The 19,683-nt window shown below is 49.5% G+C and overlaps 2 protein-coding genes across 5 annotated transcripts; one reads left to right on the top strand and one right to left on the bottom strand.

Moving 5' to 3' along the window:
- The first annotated feature begins 192 nt into the window (after positions 1–192).
- On the top strand, positions 193–7,863 carry LOC130888413 (uncharacterized). The gene is made up of 2 exons (XM_057791314.1): positions 193–282; positions 6,973–7,863. The coding sequence occupies exons 1-2, from the start codon at positions 193–195 to the stop codon at positions 7,861–7,863; spliced, it is 981 nt and encodes a 326-aa protein (XP_057647297.1).
- A 3,990-nt stretch (positions 7,864–11,853) lies between these two features.
- On the bottom strand, positions 11,854–15,631 carry Prph (peripherin). Of its 4 annotated transcripts, none has more exons than XM_057792052.1 (9): positions 15,078–15,631; positions 14,681–14,741; positions 14,408–14,503; positions 13,471–13,638; positions 13,252–13,377; positions 12,949–13,169; positions 12,805–12,854; positions 12,540–12,619; positions 11,854–11,955 (listed from the first exon to the last, which is right to left on the bottom strand). In XM_057792052.1, the coding sequence occupies exons 1-9, from the start codon at positions 15,629–15,631 to the stop codon at positions 11,887–11,889; spliced, it is 1,425 nt and encodes a 474-aa protein (XP_057648035.1). In that variant the 3' UTR covers positions 11,854–11,886. The 4 variants fall into 4 exon arrangements, with proteins under 4 accessions (XP_057648035.1, XP_057648033.1, XP_057648036.1 ...); XM_057792053.1 differs by having other exon boundaries at positions 11,887–11,952; XM_057792050.1 differs by having other exon boundaries at positions 13,252–13,638.
- Between the last annotated feature and the right edge of the window lie 4,052 nt (positions 15,632–19,683).

Raw genomic sequence — 19,683 nt, 5'->3', positions numbered from 1 at the left:
GGGTTAATCTTAACAAGCCCTGGCTGGAATCTTCTAGGGTGGTTGTACCACTGTAGAGAATTAGACCCTCAGGAAATCCTGGTCTTTATTGTGATAGTCAATGGGAGGCTCCCCAAGGGACTGAAATGGCTGAGAGGTCTAGTCTCATTCTGGGTCTTTCCTAGTTAGGTTTCCACTGCTGTGATAAACGCCATGACTGATACCAACTCGGGGAGACTGGGGTTTGTTTTCTACTACACATCACCATCCATCAATGAGGAAAGCCGAGGTTCAAAGCTGGAGGCAGGAACTGAGGCAGAGACCAGGGATGAAGTCTGCTTACTGGCTTTGTCTCTCTGCCTTTCTGCCTTCCTTGTACCACAAAACCACCTGTCCCAGGATCACATTCTCCACCACAATGAGACTAGGCTCCCCTGCATAAGTTAACAATTAAGAACACACCCTGTAGTCATGTCTGCAGGCCAATCTGGTGGAGGAAACTCTTTGAGGTTCTGTGTTCCCAGGTGTGTCTACTTAATAACTGGGGCTATTACTGCAAGGTTTTATTCGTTTTTGAGAGGTTTCTTGTAGCACAAACTGGCCTTAAATTCAATATTTAACTGAGGAAGACCTTGAATTTCTGATCTTCCTGTCTCTGCCTCTCAAGTGTTGGAGTTACAGGCATGTGCCACCATGGCTGGCTTAGAAATTTTTATTTATCTTTCCAGATACATATTATTGCATAATGTATGGGATCCCATGGTGCATTTAACTGTCCCTATTTTAAATTTTTACTTTTATTTACTTATTTATTTATTTTTGCAGTGGTGAGATCATATATGCAGGACCTTGGGAAGAACTCAAGCATAGGCATGTGCCACCAGCCTAGCTTGTGTGTGTGTACATGTGTGGTCATGTGTGCTTGTACATGTGTGGTCATGTGTGTGCATGTGTGGTCGTGTGTGCATGTGTGATCGTGTGTGTGCATGTGTGATCATGTGTGTGTACATGCACTCAACTAGTGTGTGATGTCTTTACCTCCTTCTCCCTTTTCTTCCCTCAATCAATCCTTGATTTTGTTTTTTGTCATTGTTTTGAGACAGGGTCTATCTGTACTCCTGAAACTCCATATATACACTGGCCTTGAACCCACAGAGATCCTCTTGCTTCTGCCTCCTGAGTGCTGGGATTAAAGGCTGTGCTGCCATATTCAACTAATCCTTGTTGTCTTGTTTTGTGGAGCCAGGATCTTACTATACAATCCAGGCTGGCATGGAACTTGGAATGTAACTCAGCTGGCTTTGCATTTATGATCCTTCTGTCTGTCTCCCAGCTGGCGAGATTACAGGCATAGGGCATCACACTGGGTTCTAGGTCCACTTGTTTATTACTTACGACCATGTCTCATATAACCCAGGCTAGCCTCCAACTGGGAAATGTTGAGCCAAGGTTGGCCTGAGAGTTCTGATCCTCCTCCTTCGACTTAGAAGAATCAGAAGTTGAAGGTCTAAGTAGTGTAAGGATCATGTCTAAGTGCTGGGATCACAGCTATGTGTCTCCATGCCCATCTTGGTACTGTTTTATTTTATCGTCACTTTATTATGTTTTTATTTATTTATGAGTGAATATTCGTGGCATGGAGCATATGTGGAAGCCAGAGGACAACCCGAGGGAGTCTGTTCTCACCCCCCACAATGGAGGTCTAGGGGACTGAACTCATCAGGCTTGGTAGCAAGCGCCTTCCCCCACTGAGCCCTTCAAAGTTTCTGTATAAAGCCGGATGTGGTAGCACATGTGTGTAATCCTACCACTCAAGAGGCAGTGTGCCGCTATCTAGTGTGGGCTGAATTTGGGGCTTTTTTATTTTATTTTATTTTATCTATCTACTTATTTATTTTTGCTTTTTCAAGACAGGGATTCTCAGTAGCAATGGAAGCAGTTAGGACTCATTCTGTAGACCAGGCTGGCCTTGAACTCACAGAGATCTGCCTGCCTCTGCCTGCCTCCCAAGTCCTGGGGTTTAAGGCTGTGCCACCACCGCCCAGTTATACAGTTCAGTTTAAAAACACTTTCTTAGCCGGGCGATGGTGGCGCACGCCTTTAATCCCAGCACTCGGGAGGCAGAGGCAGGCGGATCTCTGTGAGTTCGAGACCAGCCTGGTCTACAGAGCTAGTTCCAGGACAGGCTCCAAAGCCACAGAGAAACCCTGTCTCGAAAAACCAAAAAAAAAAAAAAAAAAAAAAAAAAAACACTTTCTTATTTAGAAGCAACTTCAGACTTTGCAAAGGCTGGAAAGAGGGGCGAGGGAGAAGCCTCAGTCAGTAAAATGCCTGCTGTGTAAGCATGAAGACTGGAGTTCAGATTCCTTCCACCATGTAAAAGCTGGGGACAGTGGGGACAGGCGGATCCCTGAAGCTCCTCGCCGCCAGCCTAGCCAGTCTGTGAGCTCCAGGTTCAGTGAGAGTCCTTGTCTCAAAATGTAAGCTGGGGAGAAAAGAGGAAGACACCTCAAAGATTCCCTCACTTTCACACACGCATGACCACACGTGAACACACACCTACACACAAGCTAGGCTGCTGCCACATGTCTGAACTCAAAATACTGAGGAAATGGATGCAAGAAAATCAAGACCAGCCTCATTCCATAGTGAGTTCAAGGCCAGCCTTGACAACATGAAATTCCAAAAGCCAAAAGAAAGAAGAATGAACTGAAAGGCAGAATAGAGAAGCCCTGCATGTACAAAAGTCATTTACATTTCCCTAAACATTTACATTTCTAATCACTTATTTTATATTCCCTGAAACATTCAGACATACGTTATAGACATGGTTCTTCATGACAGGAATATTGTCTGCAGAGCAGTTTATCAGCCCAATGGGCACAAAGGCCGCTATTATCCTGTAGTTTCTGCTCTGCTGGGGCTCAAACCCAGGGCTGTGGGCATGCAAGACAAGCATTCTGCTGTTGAATTCCACCTCCGGCTTTTGATTTGAGACGGGCTTTTAGGCTGCCATTGAGTTTGTGATCCTCCTGCTTGGGCTCCACGGAGCTGGGGTTATAGGCACGTACACCTGGCTAGTGCTTTCCTGATGCTCTGAGAGTCCAAGGGATCATCAGGAAAGGCATGAAAAGGTCTTTCTTCCTAGACCACCTCTCCAAATCACAGAGATCCACCTGCCTCTGCCTCTCGAGTGCAGGGATTAAAGACATGAGCCACACCCACTCGGCTCTTTCTTTTTTATGTGGAGACAGAAAAATCTCACAAATCCTAGACTTGTTAAGCTTGCAAATTAGCCAAGGATAACGTCCAATAAATGTCCCTCCCTCTATTTCCCAAGTACTAGGACTAGAGTGCACACCATCTCACTTGGCAAAACTCTCTCTCTCTTCTATTTACAGATGGTAACAGCCACCTTTATTTTTTTTGGCGACCGAGTCTCGCTATGTAGACCTGGCACTCACAGAGAGCTATCTGCCACTGCCTCCTGAATGCTGGGATTAAAGGGATGCAACCCCATGCCCCGCCCTCCTTTTGGATTTTTTTTTGAGACCTAATTTTGTAGCTAAAGGTGCTTAGAACTAAAGATTACCCTGTGGCCTGTTGATTGGCTCAGTGGGCATGGTAGTTTGAAAGAGAAATGTCTTCTATAAATTCATGAATGTAAGTGCTTGGTCCCCAGTTGGTGGTGCAGTTTGGGGAGATTCTGGAATTTGTAGCACAGGAGCCTGTTAGGGGAAGTATGTCACTGTGGGTGGGCTTAGAGAACTTAAACCCTTGCCCCACTTACAGATAACTCTCCCTCTCTACTTCCTGTGTGTGATGGAGATGTGACTTCTCAGCTTCCAGCTGTGTCACCATACCTTTCCTGGCATGATGGACAAGTAGCCCAAGTAAACTTTTCCTTAAGTTGCTTGTGGTCATCATACTTTACCACACCAACAGCAAAGAGATCAGTATCGACTCAGGACCCCAAGACCAAGTTCTTAGCACAAAGGAGATTTGCCCCAGAGGAACAGAGGGCAGGGAATAAGAGACAAAGATGGGAGATGGAGAATGGAGGACAAGAGAAAAGAATCAGGGAAGAGGGGTAGGGGTATTTGTCCTGGGGGAAAGATGGCGGTTTATAAAGGGAAAAGGGGAAACCCCATGTTAGGATGAGGTGTTTAATTTTAATTGGGCATGTAAATTAGATGAGCCAAAGAGGGCTTTTGTTTGTTGGGCTTCACTACTTTGATAACTGGACCTTGGTTGTCAGCCTCAAGAGGAGGAAGTGGCCAAATAAGGGAATAAACCTTGGGGGCTGGCTTTAGGAATGCTAACAGGTTTTAGCAAGGCAAAGGGAATGCTGGGGAAAGGTAAGGCCTGCCAGAGCCCTGTTAGCCCTGCTTGAGCTGGCCAGAGTCCCTCCAAACAGAAAAGTATCTCATAAATACCGTGGGTAAAGGCACCTGTCACCAAGCCTGACGATCTGAGGTTGACCACCAGGATCCCACATAGTGTAAGGAGAGAACGGACTCCTAGAAATTGTCGTCTGACTTCTACACATGTGCCACGGCACATACATGATAACACACGCACGCGCACACTAAAATAATTAAAATGTAAAAACATAAATAAATTGATTCAAAACTAAAGTTTCTTTTGCCTCAGCCTCCTGGGTGGAAGTAGAGGCGTTTATCATTGCAGCACTGTGCCTGGGTTCCTTTGATGTTTTTAAACAGTGGTTTATTATTGTGTGTGCACATGAGTGTGAGGTGTGTGCACCCATGGTGCACAACTTAAAGGAGTTGTGTGCGTCTGGGGATCAAGCTTCGGCCTTCAGGCTTGGAAGCACCTGCGTCTACAGCTGAGTCACTTCTTCAGTCCCATTTTGATTTTTAAACTCTTTTCTTGCTACATTTGTTTGGTGTATGTGTGTGTATGCAAGTCACAAGCCTGGAGTGAGGGGACAATTTGTAGGTATCAGTTCTCTGTTTCCATTGTGTGAATCCTGGAGACAGATCTCAGGCAGTCACACTTAACATCAGGCACCTTGACCCCCAAAACATAAATGTAAAAACATTTATATAAATTGGGGCTGGAGAGGTGGCTCAGAGGTTAAGAACACTGACTGCTCTTCCAGAGGTCTTGAGTTCAATTCCTAGCAACCACATGGTAGCTTACAACCATCTGTAATGAGATCTGGTGTTCTCTACTGGCCTATAGGATATATGTAGGCAGAATACTGAATACATAATAAATAAACAAATCTTTAAAAATTATATAAATTAATTAAAGTCAACACACTGGCCCAATTTTATGTTCAATTGACACATAATAATTACACATATTTATGGGGCATATTTGGTGCTTTTTTTATGAGTATAAACTGTGTGGCAATTTAATTAATTAGCATACCCATTAAATATTTATTTGGAATAAGACTATTCAAAATCTTGTAACCATTTTGAAATATGTATATATATATATTAAGATTTATCTATTATGTATACAACATTCTGCCTCCATGTATGCCTGCACGCCAGAAGAGGGTGACAGATCTCATTACAGATGGCTGTGAGCCACCATGTGGTTGCTGGGAATTGAACTCAGGACCTCTGGAAGAGCAGCCGGTGCTCTTATCCTCTGAGCCATCTCTCCAGCCCCCCCCCTTTTTTTTTTTGAAATGAGGTCTCACTTCGTAGCTCTGGCTGGCCTGAAACCCACAGAGATCTGTTTATTCTTCCAGAGTGCTGATGTTCAGGGCGTACTACACATGGCCTAACATATCCCATGCTTTATGGTGCTGGAGAGGCGGTTCAGCACTTAAGAGTACTTGTTGCTTTTGTGGGAGGACCGAGCAGTCATGACGACTCACAACCACCTGTGAGTCTGGTTCCAGGGGCTCTGATGTCCTCTGCTCACCTCCCAGGCACCACGCATGTAGGTAGTGTATAAGTATGCATGCAAATAAAAAATAAAGAAGTCAAGCCGGGCGGTGGTGGTGCACGCCTTTAATCCCAGCACTCGGGAGGCAGAGGCAGGCGGATCTCTGGGAGTTCGAGGCCAGCCTGTTCTACAAGAGCTAGTTCCAGGACAGGCTCCAAAGCTACAGAGAAACCCTGTCTCAAAAAACAAAACAAACAAACAAACAAAAAAAAAACAAAACAAAAAAGTCATTGAAAGTCTCTAAAGAGTGCTTTAGCGGGGCACACCTTGAGCCCCACCAGCACTCTGGAGGCATCGGCAGATCTCTGTGAGTCCCAGGCCAGCCAGATCTACATAGCCAACTTTGTCTCAAGAACAGCAAAAAGAAATAAAGATTTTGTTAACTATACTCACCAAAATGTGTTCTTCCTCTCTGACAGTAACATTGCCACCAATAGTTTTACTTGATTTTGTTGAGTTTTTTTTCCCTCATGTTATTATTTTTGGGGGGAGGGTTTCAAGGCTGGGTTTCTCTGTTGTAATCTTGGCTGTCCTAGAACTCACTCGATAGACCAGGCTGGCCTCGCTCTCAGAGATCTATCTGCCTGTCTCTGCCTTCCAAGTGCTGGGATTAAAGGCTTGTGCCACCACCACCTGGGTTTTTTCTTATATTGTTATGTAGAATTGCTGATCTTATTAGCATTTAGAACAAACACTAAGGCTGGGATCTTGGGAACTCAGTCCATAAAGTGCTTCCCTTACAAACACAGGGATCTGAGTTCAATTTGGGGAACCTGGTGTTCAGAAAGCCAATCATGATGGCACGTTTATAATTCCATGCTGGAGAAGTGGAGACAGCAGACCCCTGGCATTCGGTGGCAACCCACCCACCCCTGGTGACCAGGCCAGTGAGAAGTCCTGTCTCTAAACAAATCATGTCTCGTGGTTCCAGGACATGACACCTGAGCTATCTTATGTTTTATTTTTATTTTTTTTTTTGAGACAAGGTTTCCCATCCAGCCCTTGCTGCTGCAGTCCATCCAGCCCTTGCTGCTGCAGCCCATTCAGCCTTTACTGCTGCAGCCCATCCAGCCCTTACTGCTGCAGTCCATCCAGCCCTTGCTGCTGCAGCCCATTCAGCCCTTACTGCTGCAGCCCATCCAGCCCTTACTGCTGCAGCCCATCCAGTCCTTGCTGCAGCCCATCCAGTCCTTGCTGCAGCCCATCCAGCCCTTGCTGCTGCAGCCCATTCAGCCCTTGTTGCTGCAGCCCATTCAGCCCTTGCTGCTGCAGCCCATCCAGCCCTTACTGCTGCACATCCAGCCCTTGCTGCTGCAGCCCATCCAGTCCTTGCTGCAGCCCATCCAGCCCTTGCTGCTGCAGCCCATCCAGCCCTTACTGCTGCACATCCAGCCCTTGCTGATGCAGCCCATTCAGCCCTTGCTGATGCAGCCCATCCAGCCCTTGCTGCTGCAGCCCATCCAGCCCTTGCTGCAGTCCATCCAGCCCTTGCTGCAACAGCCCATTCAGCCCTTGCTGCTGCAGCCCATTCAGCCCTTGTTGCTGCAGCCCATTCAGCCCTTGCTGCTGCAGCCCATCCAGCCCTTACTGCTGCACATCCAGCCCTTGCTGCTGCAGCCCATCCAGTCCTTGCTGCAGCCCATCCAGCCCTTGCTGCTGCAGCCCATCCAGCCCTTACTGCTGCACATCCAGCCCTTGCTGCTGCAGCCCATTCAGCCCTTGCTGCTGCAGCCCATCCAGCCCTTGCTGCTGCAGCCCATCCAGCCCTTGCTGCTGCAGCCCATCCAGCCCTTGCTGCTGCAGCCCATCCAGCCCTTACTGCTGCACATCCAGACCTTGCTGCAGCACATCCAGACCTTGCTGCAGCACATCCAGCCCTCAACCTCTTTCATTCAGTTTTCACCAGACTTTTTTAACATTGCCCTTCTAAAAAAAGGATCCAGAGCCAGGTGATGGTGGTGCATGCCTTTAATCCCAGCACTCGGAAGGCAGAGGCAGGCGGATCTTTGTGAGTTAGAGGCCAGCCTGGTATACAAGAGCTAGTTCCAGGACAGGCTCCAAAGCTACAGAGAAACCCTGTCTAGAAAAAACAAACAAACAAACAAACAAACAAACAATCAAAGTATCCAGAGTTACACACTGTCATTGTTACTTCTCTCCAATTTCCTCAGTCCTTCATATTAGAAAGAATTACACATCTGTTCATTTTCTATGTGTGCACAAACCCCATGGAGTGCATAGACGTTCTGTCACGTTGGCCCAGGGGATTGAACTCGGGTCATCAAGTTTAGTGGCAAGTGCTTTTACCCAGAGTCATCTTGCTGACTTTCAGGACCTTCACGTTTCAAGGACTACAGGCAGTTATCCAGATGACTTTTGTAATTTTACTGAATTATAATTGTTTTCTGCATGTATTTTACCTTGATTGTTTCCCTTTTTAGTTTTTTATTGTTATTTTTGGAATTTTGTTATGTTTTAATTTGTTGTTTTTCTTTGTTAGCTTTTTACATTTTTATTTATTTATTTTTGAGACAGGTTCTCACAGTGCAGCCATGGCTGGCCTTGAACCCACAGAGATTGGCCTACCTCACCCTCTATTACACCTAGTTTAGTTTATTATTAAAAATTTTTTTACATTTTTCAAAAAATGTATTTTAGCCGGGCAGTGGTAGCACATGATGCCCTTTAATCCCAGCACTCGGGAGGTAGAGGCAGATGGATTTCTGTGAGTTCGAAACCAGTCTGGTCTACAAGAGCTAGTTCCAGGACAGGCTCCAAAGCTACAGAGAAATCCTGTCTCGAAAAACCAAAAAAAAAAAAAATGTATTTTATGGCTGGGCAGTGGTGCACCTCTTTAATCCCAGCACCCAGAAGGCAGAGGCAGGTTGATCTCTGTGAGTTTAAGGCTAGCCTGGTCTACAGAGTGAGTTCCAAGACTGCCAGAGCTGCACAGAGAAACCTTGTCTGGAAAAACCAAATTAATTAATTAAATTAAAAAGAAAGAAAAGAAAAAACAAAAAAAAAACAGATTTTATTTGTATGTTTTGGCTGCGTGTATCTGTGGTGTGCTACATGCCTGCCTGGTGCCCTTTGGATGCCGTTGGATCAATAGATGGTTGTTAGTCTCCATGGGGTACTGGGAATAGAACAAGTACTTTTACCCACTGAGCCATCTGTTCAACCCTTTGGTTTACTCGTTCACACAGGGTCTGTCTTTGTAGCTCTGGCTAGCCTTGAGATCAAAATGTGAACCAGATAAGCCACGAACTTGCTGCAACCCCCTGCCTCTGTCTCCTGTGGGCTGGATGGTGACCTGCGGAGACACAGCTGGCTCTGGGCAGCTGTTTATCGATAGTGTCTACTCGTGACTAGACTTGGTCTAATTTTTTCTGACTGTTGTCGTAGAAGGACGTGACTTCTTCCTAATGCCTCCCGTCAGGTGGTTCCCATTCGAACTTGACCTGATTGAAATGTTATCTGCCAGATTTCTGTCTTATAAATTCCTCTCTTTCTAAAGAGTTATTTTTATTTTATGTGTATGGGGTTTTGCACCATCTGTGTGCCTGGTTACGTCAGAGGCCAATAGAAGGCAGTGAGCTACCGTGTGGGTGCTGGGAACCACACCAAGGTCTTCCAGAAGAGCGGTCCTTGCTCTCAGCCATTGAGCCTCTTCTCAGTCCTCCCACCCCCTATAAATTACTCCTTTGTTCATTAGGACAATGGAGATAGAGCTGGGTGGTGGTGCAGCCTTTAACCCCAGCACTTGGAGACAGAGGCAGGCGAATGTCCAAGATGGAGGCCAACCTGGTCTACAGAGTGAGTTTCAGGACAGCCGGGGCTACACAGAGAAACCCTGTCTTGAAATAAAATAAAATAAAATAAAACAAAAGAAACCCTGTCTTGAAAAACCAAAAAGAAAAAAGAAAAAAAGGAAAAGAAGAGAGAGAATTGGGGACTGGGAGATTGAGATTATGTATACAATGTTACTCTTCAAGCTTACTCCCTATCAGAATGAAGCAGATAGTTACTAAACTGTGGATTGACCAGTTGTTATTCATTTAGAGATAGATTGTCACTGTGTCTCCCAGGTTAATCTGTGTAGCGCATCAAATGCCTGAAACCTGTTAATGATTCCTGTGCCTCAGCCTCCTGGACTGGGGTTGCAGTGTGCCCTACCACACCTGGCTAATATCAGCCTCCTGGACTGGGGTTGCAGCGTGTCCCATCACACCTGGCTAATATCAGCCTCCTGGACTGGGGTTGCAGTGTGCCCCATCACACCTGGCTAACATTGCCTATTCGCACACTCAGAGTTATTTGATCTGGTTAAACAACGTCAGTCTTCAGTTGTCATCGGTCTTTTGTGTGTGACTTGATCTTGTTTAAACTCATTTTCTCTTCCTTCCTTTCTTTCTCTTTTCTTGGTATGTGATAGTTTTTAAAAATAAAAATCTTAGAGCCGGGCAGTGGTGGCGCACGCCTTTAATCCCAGCACTTGGGAGGCAGAGGCAGGTGAATCTCTGTGAGTTCGAGACCAGCCTGGTCTACAAGAGCTAGTTCCAGGACAGGCTCCAAAGCCACAGAGAAACCCTGTCTCAAAAAAACAAAAAATAAAAAATAAAAAATAAAAGTCTTAAAAGTTATTTCCTTTCCTTTCTCTCCATCCTTTTCTTCTCCCTTTTGCTATATTGAGGATTGAACCCACTGAGGTCTCTACCACTGAGAACCCCAGCACTGAGAACCCCAGCACTGAGAACCCCACCACTGAGCTTTATCTCTAGCCTCTTGTTCTGCTTGTTGTTGTTATTGGTGGTGATGGTGTGTGTGTACAGATATTTGCATGTCATGGTGTGTTTGTGTGTGTGTGTGTGTGTGTGTACAGATACTTGCATGTCACAGTGTGTATGGAGGTCAGAAACATCTGCTTCCAGGAATCTGTGCTCACCTTCAGCCTTGTTGATATAGAGGCTATCTTTCACATTATTATGATTATTATTTTATTATTATTTTGGTTTTTCAAGATAAGGTTTCTCAGTAGCTATGAATCCAGTCCTGGAACTCTCTCTGTAGACCAGGGATGGCCTCAGACTCACAGAGCTCCACCTGCTTCTACCTCCCAAGTGCTGGAATTAAAAGAATGTACCACCCCTACCCTCTCCCACCTACACAGAAAGAATCAACTATAAAGCCCAATAAGGTAGGCGTAGTCACACATTCCTGAAATCTCAACACTTGAGACTTTGAGGCAGGATAGAACATTAGTTTAAGGCTAGGTCCTAGGTCGGGCGGTGGTGGCACACACCTTTAATCCCAGCACTCAGGAGGCAGAGGCAGGCAGATCTCTGTGAGTTCAAAGCCAGCCTGGTCTACAAGCAAGCTCCAGGACAGGCTCCAAAGCTACAGACAAACCCTGTCTTGAAAAAACAAAAAGAAAGAAAAAAGAAAGAGAGAGAAGGAAAGAAAGAAAGAAAGAAAGAAAGAAAGAAAGAAAGAAAGAAAGAAAGAAAGAAAGAGAAAGTTAGTTTAAGGCTAGCCTGGGATACATACAAAGATTTTTGTTTGTTTTAAGTTGAAAAGAAGCAGAGAGGTTTGAGAAAACCCAACAGGGTCCTCTGGAGTCATGAGTGCCAAGAAAATGAGTCAGAGAAGAAAGGACCCCAGACAAACACAATAAGAAGTTTCTCTCTCGGTAGCAATTTTATTTGGTTTTGAGACTCGCTGGCCCACCTCACTGGCCATGGGATCATTCTCAAACAGATCTATTGTCGTGGGATTCTTCATCCGCCTCTTACAAGGACAAGAAAGCTATGGGTCACATCATGTGTGCCAGGGCAAGGAGAACCCAGACACTGTGTCAGGCTGCAGCTTGGCTAGGAGGGAAACATGCCACATGCAGAGAGGGGCTGGATAAGGACCAGTTCTGGGGCTTGAGCTTAAGAGTAGACTTAGGTCAGGGTCAGCGCTCTGGATGAGGGCTCAGTAGCTGTGGACGGAAGACTTATCCAGTTCACTGTGCTGTTCCTTCTGGGACTCAGTCACCACCTGCTGGGGGCAAAGCATGCAAGGGGAAAATTCAGCAGCACCTTCCTTGGGATCATCTTGTGCCCTGCCTGTCACAGCTTGCTGAGGTTAGTTTATCTCCTCCTCCTCCTCTTCTTGACTTTTCGAGACAGGGTTTCTGTGTGGCCCTGGCTGTCCTGAAACTCACTCTGTAGACCAAGCTGCCCTTGAACTCAGAGATCTGCCTACCTCTGCCTCCCGAGGGCTGGGACCAAAGGTGTGTGCCACCACCACCACCTGGGTATCTACTCGTCTTCTGTCTGGTGTCCCTCCCTGACTCAGCAGATAGAGGAACTTGGCACGAAAACCTTACCACCTGAGTATGATCCCTGAATCTCACAGTAAAGGGAGAGAACTAACTCCTGAAAACGCCCTCTGATCTCCACATGAGCACATGACACAGGTGCGCCTGCACACACACACACCCAGACACGCAAACACGCACACCTCCTATGTGCTGTCCCTCCCAAGAACCATGCACTCTCAGCATCCTAAGATCTGTAGCCCATCCAGATCGGGGCTCAGAAACATTAGAAATGTGGGGTTCCGGATCAAGAGTTTTAACTCACCTCCCCATCCCGGGTCTCAATAGTCCTAATCAGAACCATCTTACGGCTGTGGCTGTCCTGGGGAGCCTCCACCTCAGGCACTGGAGAAAGCCGGAGACAGGACATGGTTAGGATTCTCCCCTTTCAGGCTCCCACTCCCACCCCTGACGGCCAGAAATCTCACTGCATGAGGAATAGGAGTCAATCTAGGATGAGCGTGGCCAGAATAATCAGGGCAGAAGGTAGAGAGAAGTTGCAGGCTGGAAGCCAGACGTGGAGGACTCACCAGTGGTCTTTAAACTTAGGGAAGCAAAGGAATGAACTGGCACCGAGATCCTGTGGGCAAGGTACACAGCCTGATTATTCCCTTCGCTGGGCCCAATGCCCTACCCTACCATCCCTGCCCTATCCCAGTAGCCTCTCCATTCACCGGCTCTCCTCCCCTTCCAGCAGCTTCCTGTAGGTGGCGATCTCGATATCCAGGGCCATCTTGACATTGAGGAGCTCCTGGTATTCTCGCAGATGCCGCGCCATCTCTTCCTTCAGCTGTCGAAGCTCTTCCTCCAGACGCGCAGCGCCGGCTTGGTACCCTCCAGCCTCCAGGGCGAACTGCTCCTCCAGCTCCCGCAGCTGTCTGAGCAGCGCCTCGTTCTGGGGTAGGAGAGGAAGAAGGGGGCAGTCGGAAAGCCCTTCAGCCTTCGCCCACCGGCCCACGCAGCAGCCGAGTGCTCACCGTGCCACGCAACCCGTCCACCTCACACGTCAGACTCTGAATTTGACGTCGGGACTCGTTCATCTCCTGCTTGGCCTGGCGTAGGGCCTCGTGGTTGCGGTTGGCGGCGTCGGACAGGTCAGCGTACTGCGGATTGGCAGACGGGTCCAGCTGGGAATCGAGCCATTCCCAGAGCCTCCCACCCCAGGAACCCCCCAGAATCCTCCCCCACTCTCGCACTTTGGACTTATACCACTCCTCTGCCTCCTGCAGATTCTTCGCTGCGATGTTCTCATACTGCATACGGATGTCCCTCAGCGCCGCAGTCAGCTCTGGCTTCACTGTCGCCTCCACCTCCACCTGCTGAACCTGCTGGCTCTCCATGCTCACCTGCAGATCCCGAAGTTCCTACAGGCCAGGAAAGGCGGAGGTTGTGAATAGAAAAGAATGCCTAGCTTGAATGCCTAGCTTGGCATGTAATCCCAGCTTTTGAGAGGTTGAGACAGAAAACTCACTAGTTCAAGACATGTCTGGGCTTCGAGATCGTGTCTCTAAGAGAGAGAGGAGGGAGGGAGGGAGGGAGGGAGGGAGGGAGGGAGAGAGAGAGAGAGAGAGAGAGAGAGAGAGAGAGGAAGAAGAAGAAGAAGAAGAAGAAGAAGAAGAAGAAGAAGAAGAAGAAGAAGAAGAAGAAGAAGAAGAAGAAGAAGAAGAAGAAGAAGAAGAAGAAGAAGAAGAAGAAGAAGAAAAGAAGGAGGAGGAGGAGGAGGAGGAGGAAGAAGAGGAAGAAGAGGAAGAAGAGGAAGAGGAAGAAGAAGAAGAAGAAGAAGAAGAAGAAGAAGAAGAAGAAGAAGAAGAAGAAGAAGAAGAAGAAGAAGAAGAAGAAGAAGAAGAAGAAGAAGAAGAAGAAGAAGAAGAAGAAGAGGCACTTGCATGAACAGAAGGGGCGCTAGGGAGTGCATGCGCACCGGATTCTGAGACCTGAGCCCAGGATGCTCTTAGGCCAGTTGTCAGGTTCAGGGTGTAGATACCTCGACCGCCAACAGGTGGCGCATGGGTGGGAGTCAAGCCACCTGTAGCCCGGGTAAAGGGTGGGGTTGTCATCACGCACCATCCCTGCTGTCTCCGCAGCTTCAGCGAGGCCTTCTCCCAAGCCTTCCCAGACACCCCGACCACTCACCTCTTCGTGTAGCTTCTTGAGGAACTCAATTTCATCCATCAGAGACTCAATCTTGCGCTCTAGTTCTAGGCGGGACAGGGTGGCGTCGTCCACATCCTTTGTGAGTGGGAATGGGTGTGCAAGAGAAAGCAGAGCTCTTTAGGCAGAGGAAGGGCCAGGCCTTCCCTTTCAGCCTCTAGCTATGAAATTGCCTCCCCTAACCCACCGATGCCACCCTGGAGACGCTGCTGGGGGTGCAGACGGGGTGGTGGGACTGACGTGGCCCCCACTCACCTTACGGAAGAGCACCAGGTTGTGCTCCGCATCCTCCCGCTTGCGGGATTCTTCTTCTAACCTAATAGGCAGAGTGGGGAGACACTGAGCTGCCCAGTCAGCTCCCAGCCCTCCCGCCACATCTAGCACCCCGCACCCGTCTGCTCTTGCAGCTGTCCTGGGTCCAAAGCGAGGAATTCCGCCTGCCCGTCTAACGGGCTGGAAACAGAACGGGGGGGGGAGTCCCCTTAATAATCGGCCAGTTCCACTAGGTGCTCGAGGCATAGTGCTGGGAGGGGGCCGACCAGGATGTTACCAGGCACCGGCTGGGGATGACCAGCGGGGCCACGCCCTAGGGCTGTTGGATCCGAGAGGAAGAAAGGGAGGAGCGGAGGGAGCGACTGGCAGGCCCTCTGACCTCTGCTTGAGCGCCGCCAGGTCCTCCGCCAGCGCGTCGCGCTCCACCTGCACCCGGTCGCGCTCCCGACCCAGCAGCTCCAGTTCGCGACGCAGCTCCCGCAGCTCCTGCTGGCACAGCTGGTCGGCGCGCGCCGGCTCCTGGCCCCGGGCCTGGCTCAGCTCTCCGCGCAGGGCTGCGTTCTGCTGCTCCAGGAAGCGCACCTTCTCGATGAAGTTGGCGAAGCGGTCGTTGAGCTCCTGTAGCTCTTGCTTCTCGTTGCTCCTAGTAGCCAGGAACTCCTGGTTGAGGGCCTCAGCCATGGAGAAGTCGAGGCGCTCCGAGGGCAAGCGCAGGGCCCCCGCTCGAGGGGCACGGAAGCTACCCAGTCGCGCAGACGAGCTCGGGGACGCCGAGCCCAGCAGGCGGCTGCTGGAGAAGCGAGAGCTGGAAGAGTAGGAATAAGCCCCGGGGGACAGTGAGGGCGGTGGTCCGAAGGTCCGGCGGTACGAGGTGGAGCTGATGCCGGACCTGAGGCCCGACGAGTGATGGCTCATGGTGGCGGAAGATGGCATTCAGCGCTTGGCAGAGCTAGGCCGGCGGGAAGGAGCTGCAGACCGATGCGGGGCAGCTTTATAGTCCTGCGGTCTCAGGGGTGTCGGGGGTGGGGGGGCACGACAGCTCCTCCCACTGGCCTGACTACAGACGGGTTGTGTGGGGAGGGGGATGCCCCACCCTGCAGAGCGAGGACACCACCCCTTCCCTCTCCCGGTTCCTGGCACCCTGCCTACTTGCTTCCCCCTTGTTGCTGACAGAGATCAGGGATGCGACGGCGGGATGGAGATAGGCTAGGGGTCCGAGCTTCTGAGCATGACTCCAACGCCGGAGCCTAGGGTGGGAGGACATGACTTGACCCGGGATGCCCCCTCAGAAGAGGAGGTAAGAATTAGAGAATAGGAGGGAACTGAGGTTAAAGGGCAAGCTTTTGACTATGAGAAGGGAGGTAGGTGGAGGGAGAGCTAACCTGGCCTAAACGGGGGAGTTTGCGCCTCCTCCTGCCTCCTGAAGCTAGGGTTCTTTTTTCACCTGTTGTCAGCTGCCCCCACCACAACCAAGAGAAATAGGGGACAGAAGGGCTGGGGCCGAGGGGGCTGGGGTAGGGCTTATCTCCGCCTGCTCCCCAGGGCACGGTAAAGGGCTAGTGGTTGGCGCCAGCTCGGCAGCTAATGGACTGACTGACCAGCTCCCCTCCCCCTGCCCTTGTCGGGCAGAAGTTGCCTGCTGATGTTTCCACCTTAAAGACACAGCCCCCAAATTTGGATTTAACACCTTCAGCAAGGTGGGCACTTCACAGGGGGTTGAAGGTGTCAGACTCCAGGGTGTCCGCCATGTCAGAGGCTGGGCTGACTGGTCCTGTGGTGTACTGTCTGGCCTTTACTGGATTCTCTCCCCTCTACACTGACTGCTGCTCAGTCACCGGCCTTACGGGAACTAGAAGAATTTCCTGAAGTAGGAAGGGGAGGGGGCTGGAGGGTAGCAGCTGCCAGGGCTGAAAGACAGACAGACTGGCAGGAACCAGTCTCCAGGGCTGAGGGCTGAGGAGGTGCAGGTGCCCAGAACCATTGCGATAAAGGGAGAAACGATGGGAAAGCTACCCACCCACAATGGCCTGAAGGAAGAGACAGAGAGAACTCCTAGGGCAGGTCCACAGACAGATGCCTTTTCCCCACTGAGCCATCTTGTAGATCCTACCAACATGTATTGTGTAGCCTGCTCCAGATACCTGTGTGCACAGACTTTACACAAATACACAACTACACCCCTTAACACACACACACACCAGGTAGCAGGAATCTAACTGGCCTTTGTGTGTAACCCAGCTTGCAGAGTGCAGACACAGGCTGTTCAGGAGTGGACAGCGGCAGTCTGGGTGCTCTGCAGGAGAAAGGATGCTGAAGTCTCTCAGGTTTGTTTGGAGCCCTGCGTCTGTGGGGACTCAGGGACTCTGGACTCTCAAGCAGGACAGGTCTACCTCCGATGCCCTGAGAACGAAACAGGTGTGAAGTGGAAGAAGCAGGTTTGGGACTCTAGGCTGGATGCCTGGCTGGGATAAGGAGGGCGGCTCCCTGCTGGCCTGCTCCTTCATACTGCAGGGTGGAGAACTCCCCCACCCTCGGTGTGTCCTCTGAGATGAGCCAGAGCCAACACCCAGCCTGAGTGCTGGCTTACATCCCTAGCCATCCTCTTCTCTCCAGGCCCCTCCTTCCTTCCGGGCTATTAGTCTCTCCCAGATCAGCTGCCAGGCCCTGCTCCTTGATGGATCTAGTTTGGTTGCTAAGGGAATGAGAAAAAGCAGGGTGAATAAACCAGGGCCTGCCCACCCCAGTTCCTGGAGTGGGGAGAGGTGGAGAGAGGTAAGGTCCCATCTGGGCTAGGGTAAAAGGGTTGGCGGGTCAGAGATGAGGTTGTGGGAACCTGGTGCCTTGGCACTTTCTATTGCAGTCCTGGGCTCTGAGCAATTGCTGCCATTGGTTCCGAGCTCCATCCAACCCAGACTCCAATAGCAAATGATGAGTCCTGGAGACATGGAGAGGGCAAGCCAGGCCACTGGAGGACCAGAACTGCCCTGTCTGCATTGGGAGTCTGCGGCAGGCCTGTGCGTTTGAGACTAGAGTTTCTGAAGTAGAGGCTGAGCAAAGCAGAGGAAGTCCTGGGCCCAGGGAGCTGCAGATGGAGTTTTGTTCAGCTCTGCCCCTCCCTTGCGTACATCTCCAGCTCACTACTCAGAGGAGAGGGATCAGAAAACCTCCTAGAAGGGCTCTGCTATGGTCGGGTGCGGAAGGGCCAGCCTGTGTGGAGGACACAGTAAAGAAAAGGCAGAGAAGGATTCATGCCTAGTGGCAAGCAGCCAGGCCTGTGCGCTCTTGGAAGAGAAAGGCTGAGGATAAAAAGCCACAGGTACGATTATTCTAGCTGCGTCCTTCCCACCCCTGCCATAGAAAGCCAGCCTCCTCGCTGGCCTTCCTTTGCTCTCAGTAAAATGGGAAATACAGCCTCAAAGCGCTGGAGGACTAAATCAGTGGTTCTCAACCGTCCTAACGCTGCGACCCTTTGATAATAGGGCTCCTCGTGTTGTGGGGATCCCAGCCATAACATGATTTTGTGGCCACTTCATAACTGTAATTTTGGGGTTTTGTTTTGTTTGTTTTTGTTTTTCGAGACAGGGTTTCTCTGTAGCTTTGGTGCCTGTCCTGGAACTAGCTCTCGTAGACCAGGCTGGCCTCGAACTCACAGAGATCCGCCTGCCTTTGCCTCCAGAGTGCTGGGATTAAAGGTATGCACCACCACCATGCACCACCACTGCCAGGCTAATTGTAATTTTGTTACTGTTATAAATTGTAACATAAATATCTGATACACAACCACTAGACTAAATGAATAAATATACGTACACACTTAGCACATACACTGTAAAAGCTGAGAAAGTAAGTTGGTTTTACTGCTTTTGTTGCCACTCTTGTGTTGTCAGCCTCCAGGGTCAGGAGGATCTGGGCTGCCTTTGGATTGCCCTTACTGGTGGCTAAGAGCAGTGCTGGACCCAAAATAGAAGGAGCCAAGTACCACTTAACTGATGGATGGAGGGGAAGGTGGGCACATCCTTCCTTAGTGTGTTGGGGCTCAGTATATGGCTGTTCAACCTAATGTGCAGTCTGCTTTGGGGTTTCTTGAAGGGTTCACCCCATTTTCTTTATTCCACAAATAGGAATGCTAATAATAGCAGCGACTTCATATCATTGGGAGGATTCGGTGAGCTATGAAATGCCAAGCACTTAGTGCTTGGCCCGTGTCTTTATTACCTTCTCTGCTTCTGTGGCTGACCTGCTGGTTTATAGAGAAATGTCTGGATGCACACATGGAGTCACACAAAAGGTGAGTATTGACACGTACGTACCCACGAGAATATCAGTCAGTTCTGTGCTGTGGACCCTGTCCTGGGTTAGGAGAGGAGTGTGCAGGCAAGTGAAGGTGGAAAGTAGATGAAGGAAGAATCTGCTGCTGGACCCTGGCAAGACCAAACGGTAGGTGGCGCACCAAGGAATTGCCAAGCTGCACAGCGTGATACCTGGATCTGTGATTTGGGAGCTCAGTCTTTCCGGATGGCACCACTCCCACTATATTTCTGAGGATGTGGGTAGCTGAGGCTAAGGTGGGGTAAAGGGAATGGTCCTGCAGAAGAGTTCAGACCACCAGCATGGACATCTACCAGCTGCCATATTCTCCTCTGGAGGACAGAGCTGGTGACAGTCTCTGGTGACACCAGAGCAGGTGTTAACAATGTTGCTCACATTCCTCTGCCACAGGATGGATGAACAGAAACACAGGAGCAATGGCATATGTCTAATTCCTTGTAACCAAGTATTAGCTGGAGGTCTTTCTGGTGCAGATGCAGGACTAGGGCACATCTTCATTCCGTGTCCCCAAGACAGGCCAGGGTCCTTAGTGAGCCTTTGCTAGTCAGGTCCCTTGGCTCACATCTAAGGTCCCAGTAGCAGTTGAAGAGGGCAGAACAGTTGATTTTAGAGATTCAAAGTCAGCTTGGAAAAGCATGTTGTGTGATATTTTGCTT

This window comes from Chionomys nivalis, chromosome 17 (genome assembly GCF_950005125.1).
Source record: "Chionomys nivalis chromosome 17, mChiNiv1.1, whole genome shotgun sequence".
NCBI classification, from domain to species: Eukaryota; Metazoa; Chordata; class Mammalia; order Rodentia; family Cricetidae; genus Chionomys; species Chionomys nivalis.
The sequence above is the reverse complement of the archived record's forward strand: the minus strand, read 5'-3'. Positions and strand labels throughout refer to the sequence as shown.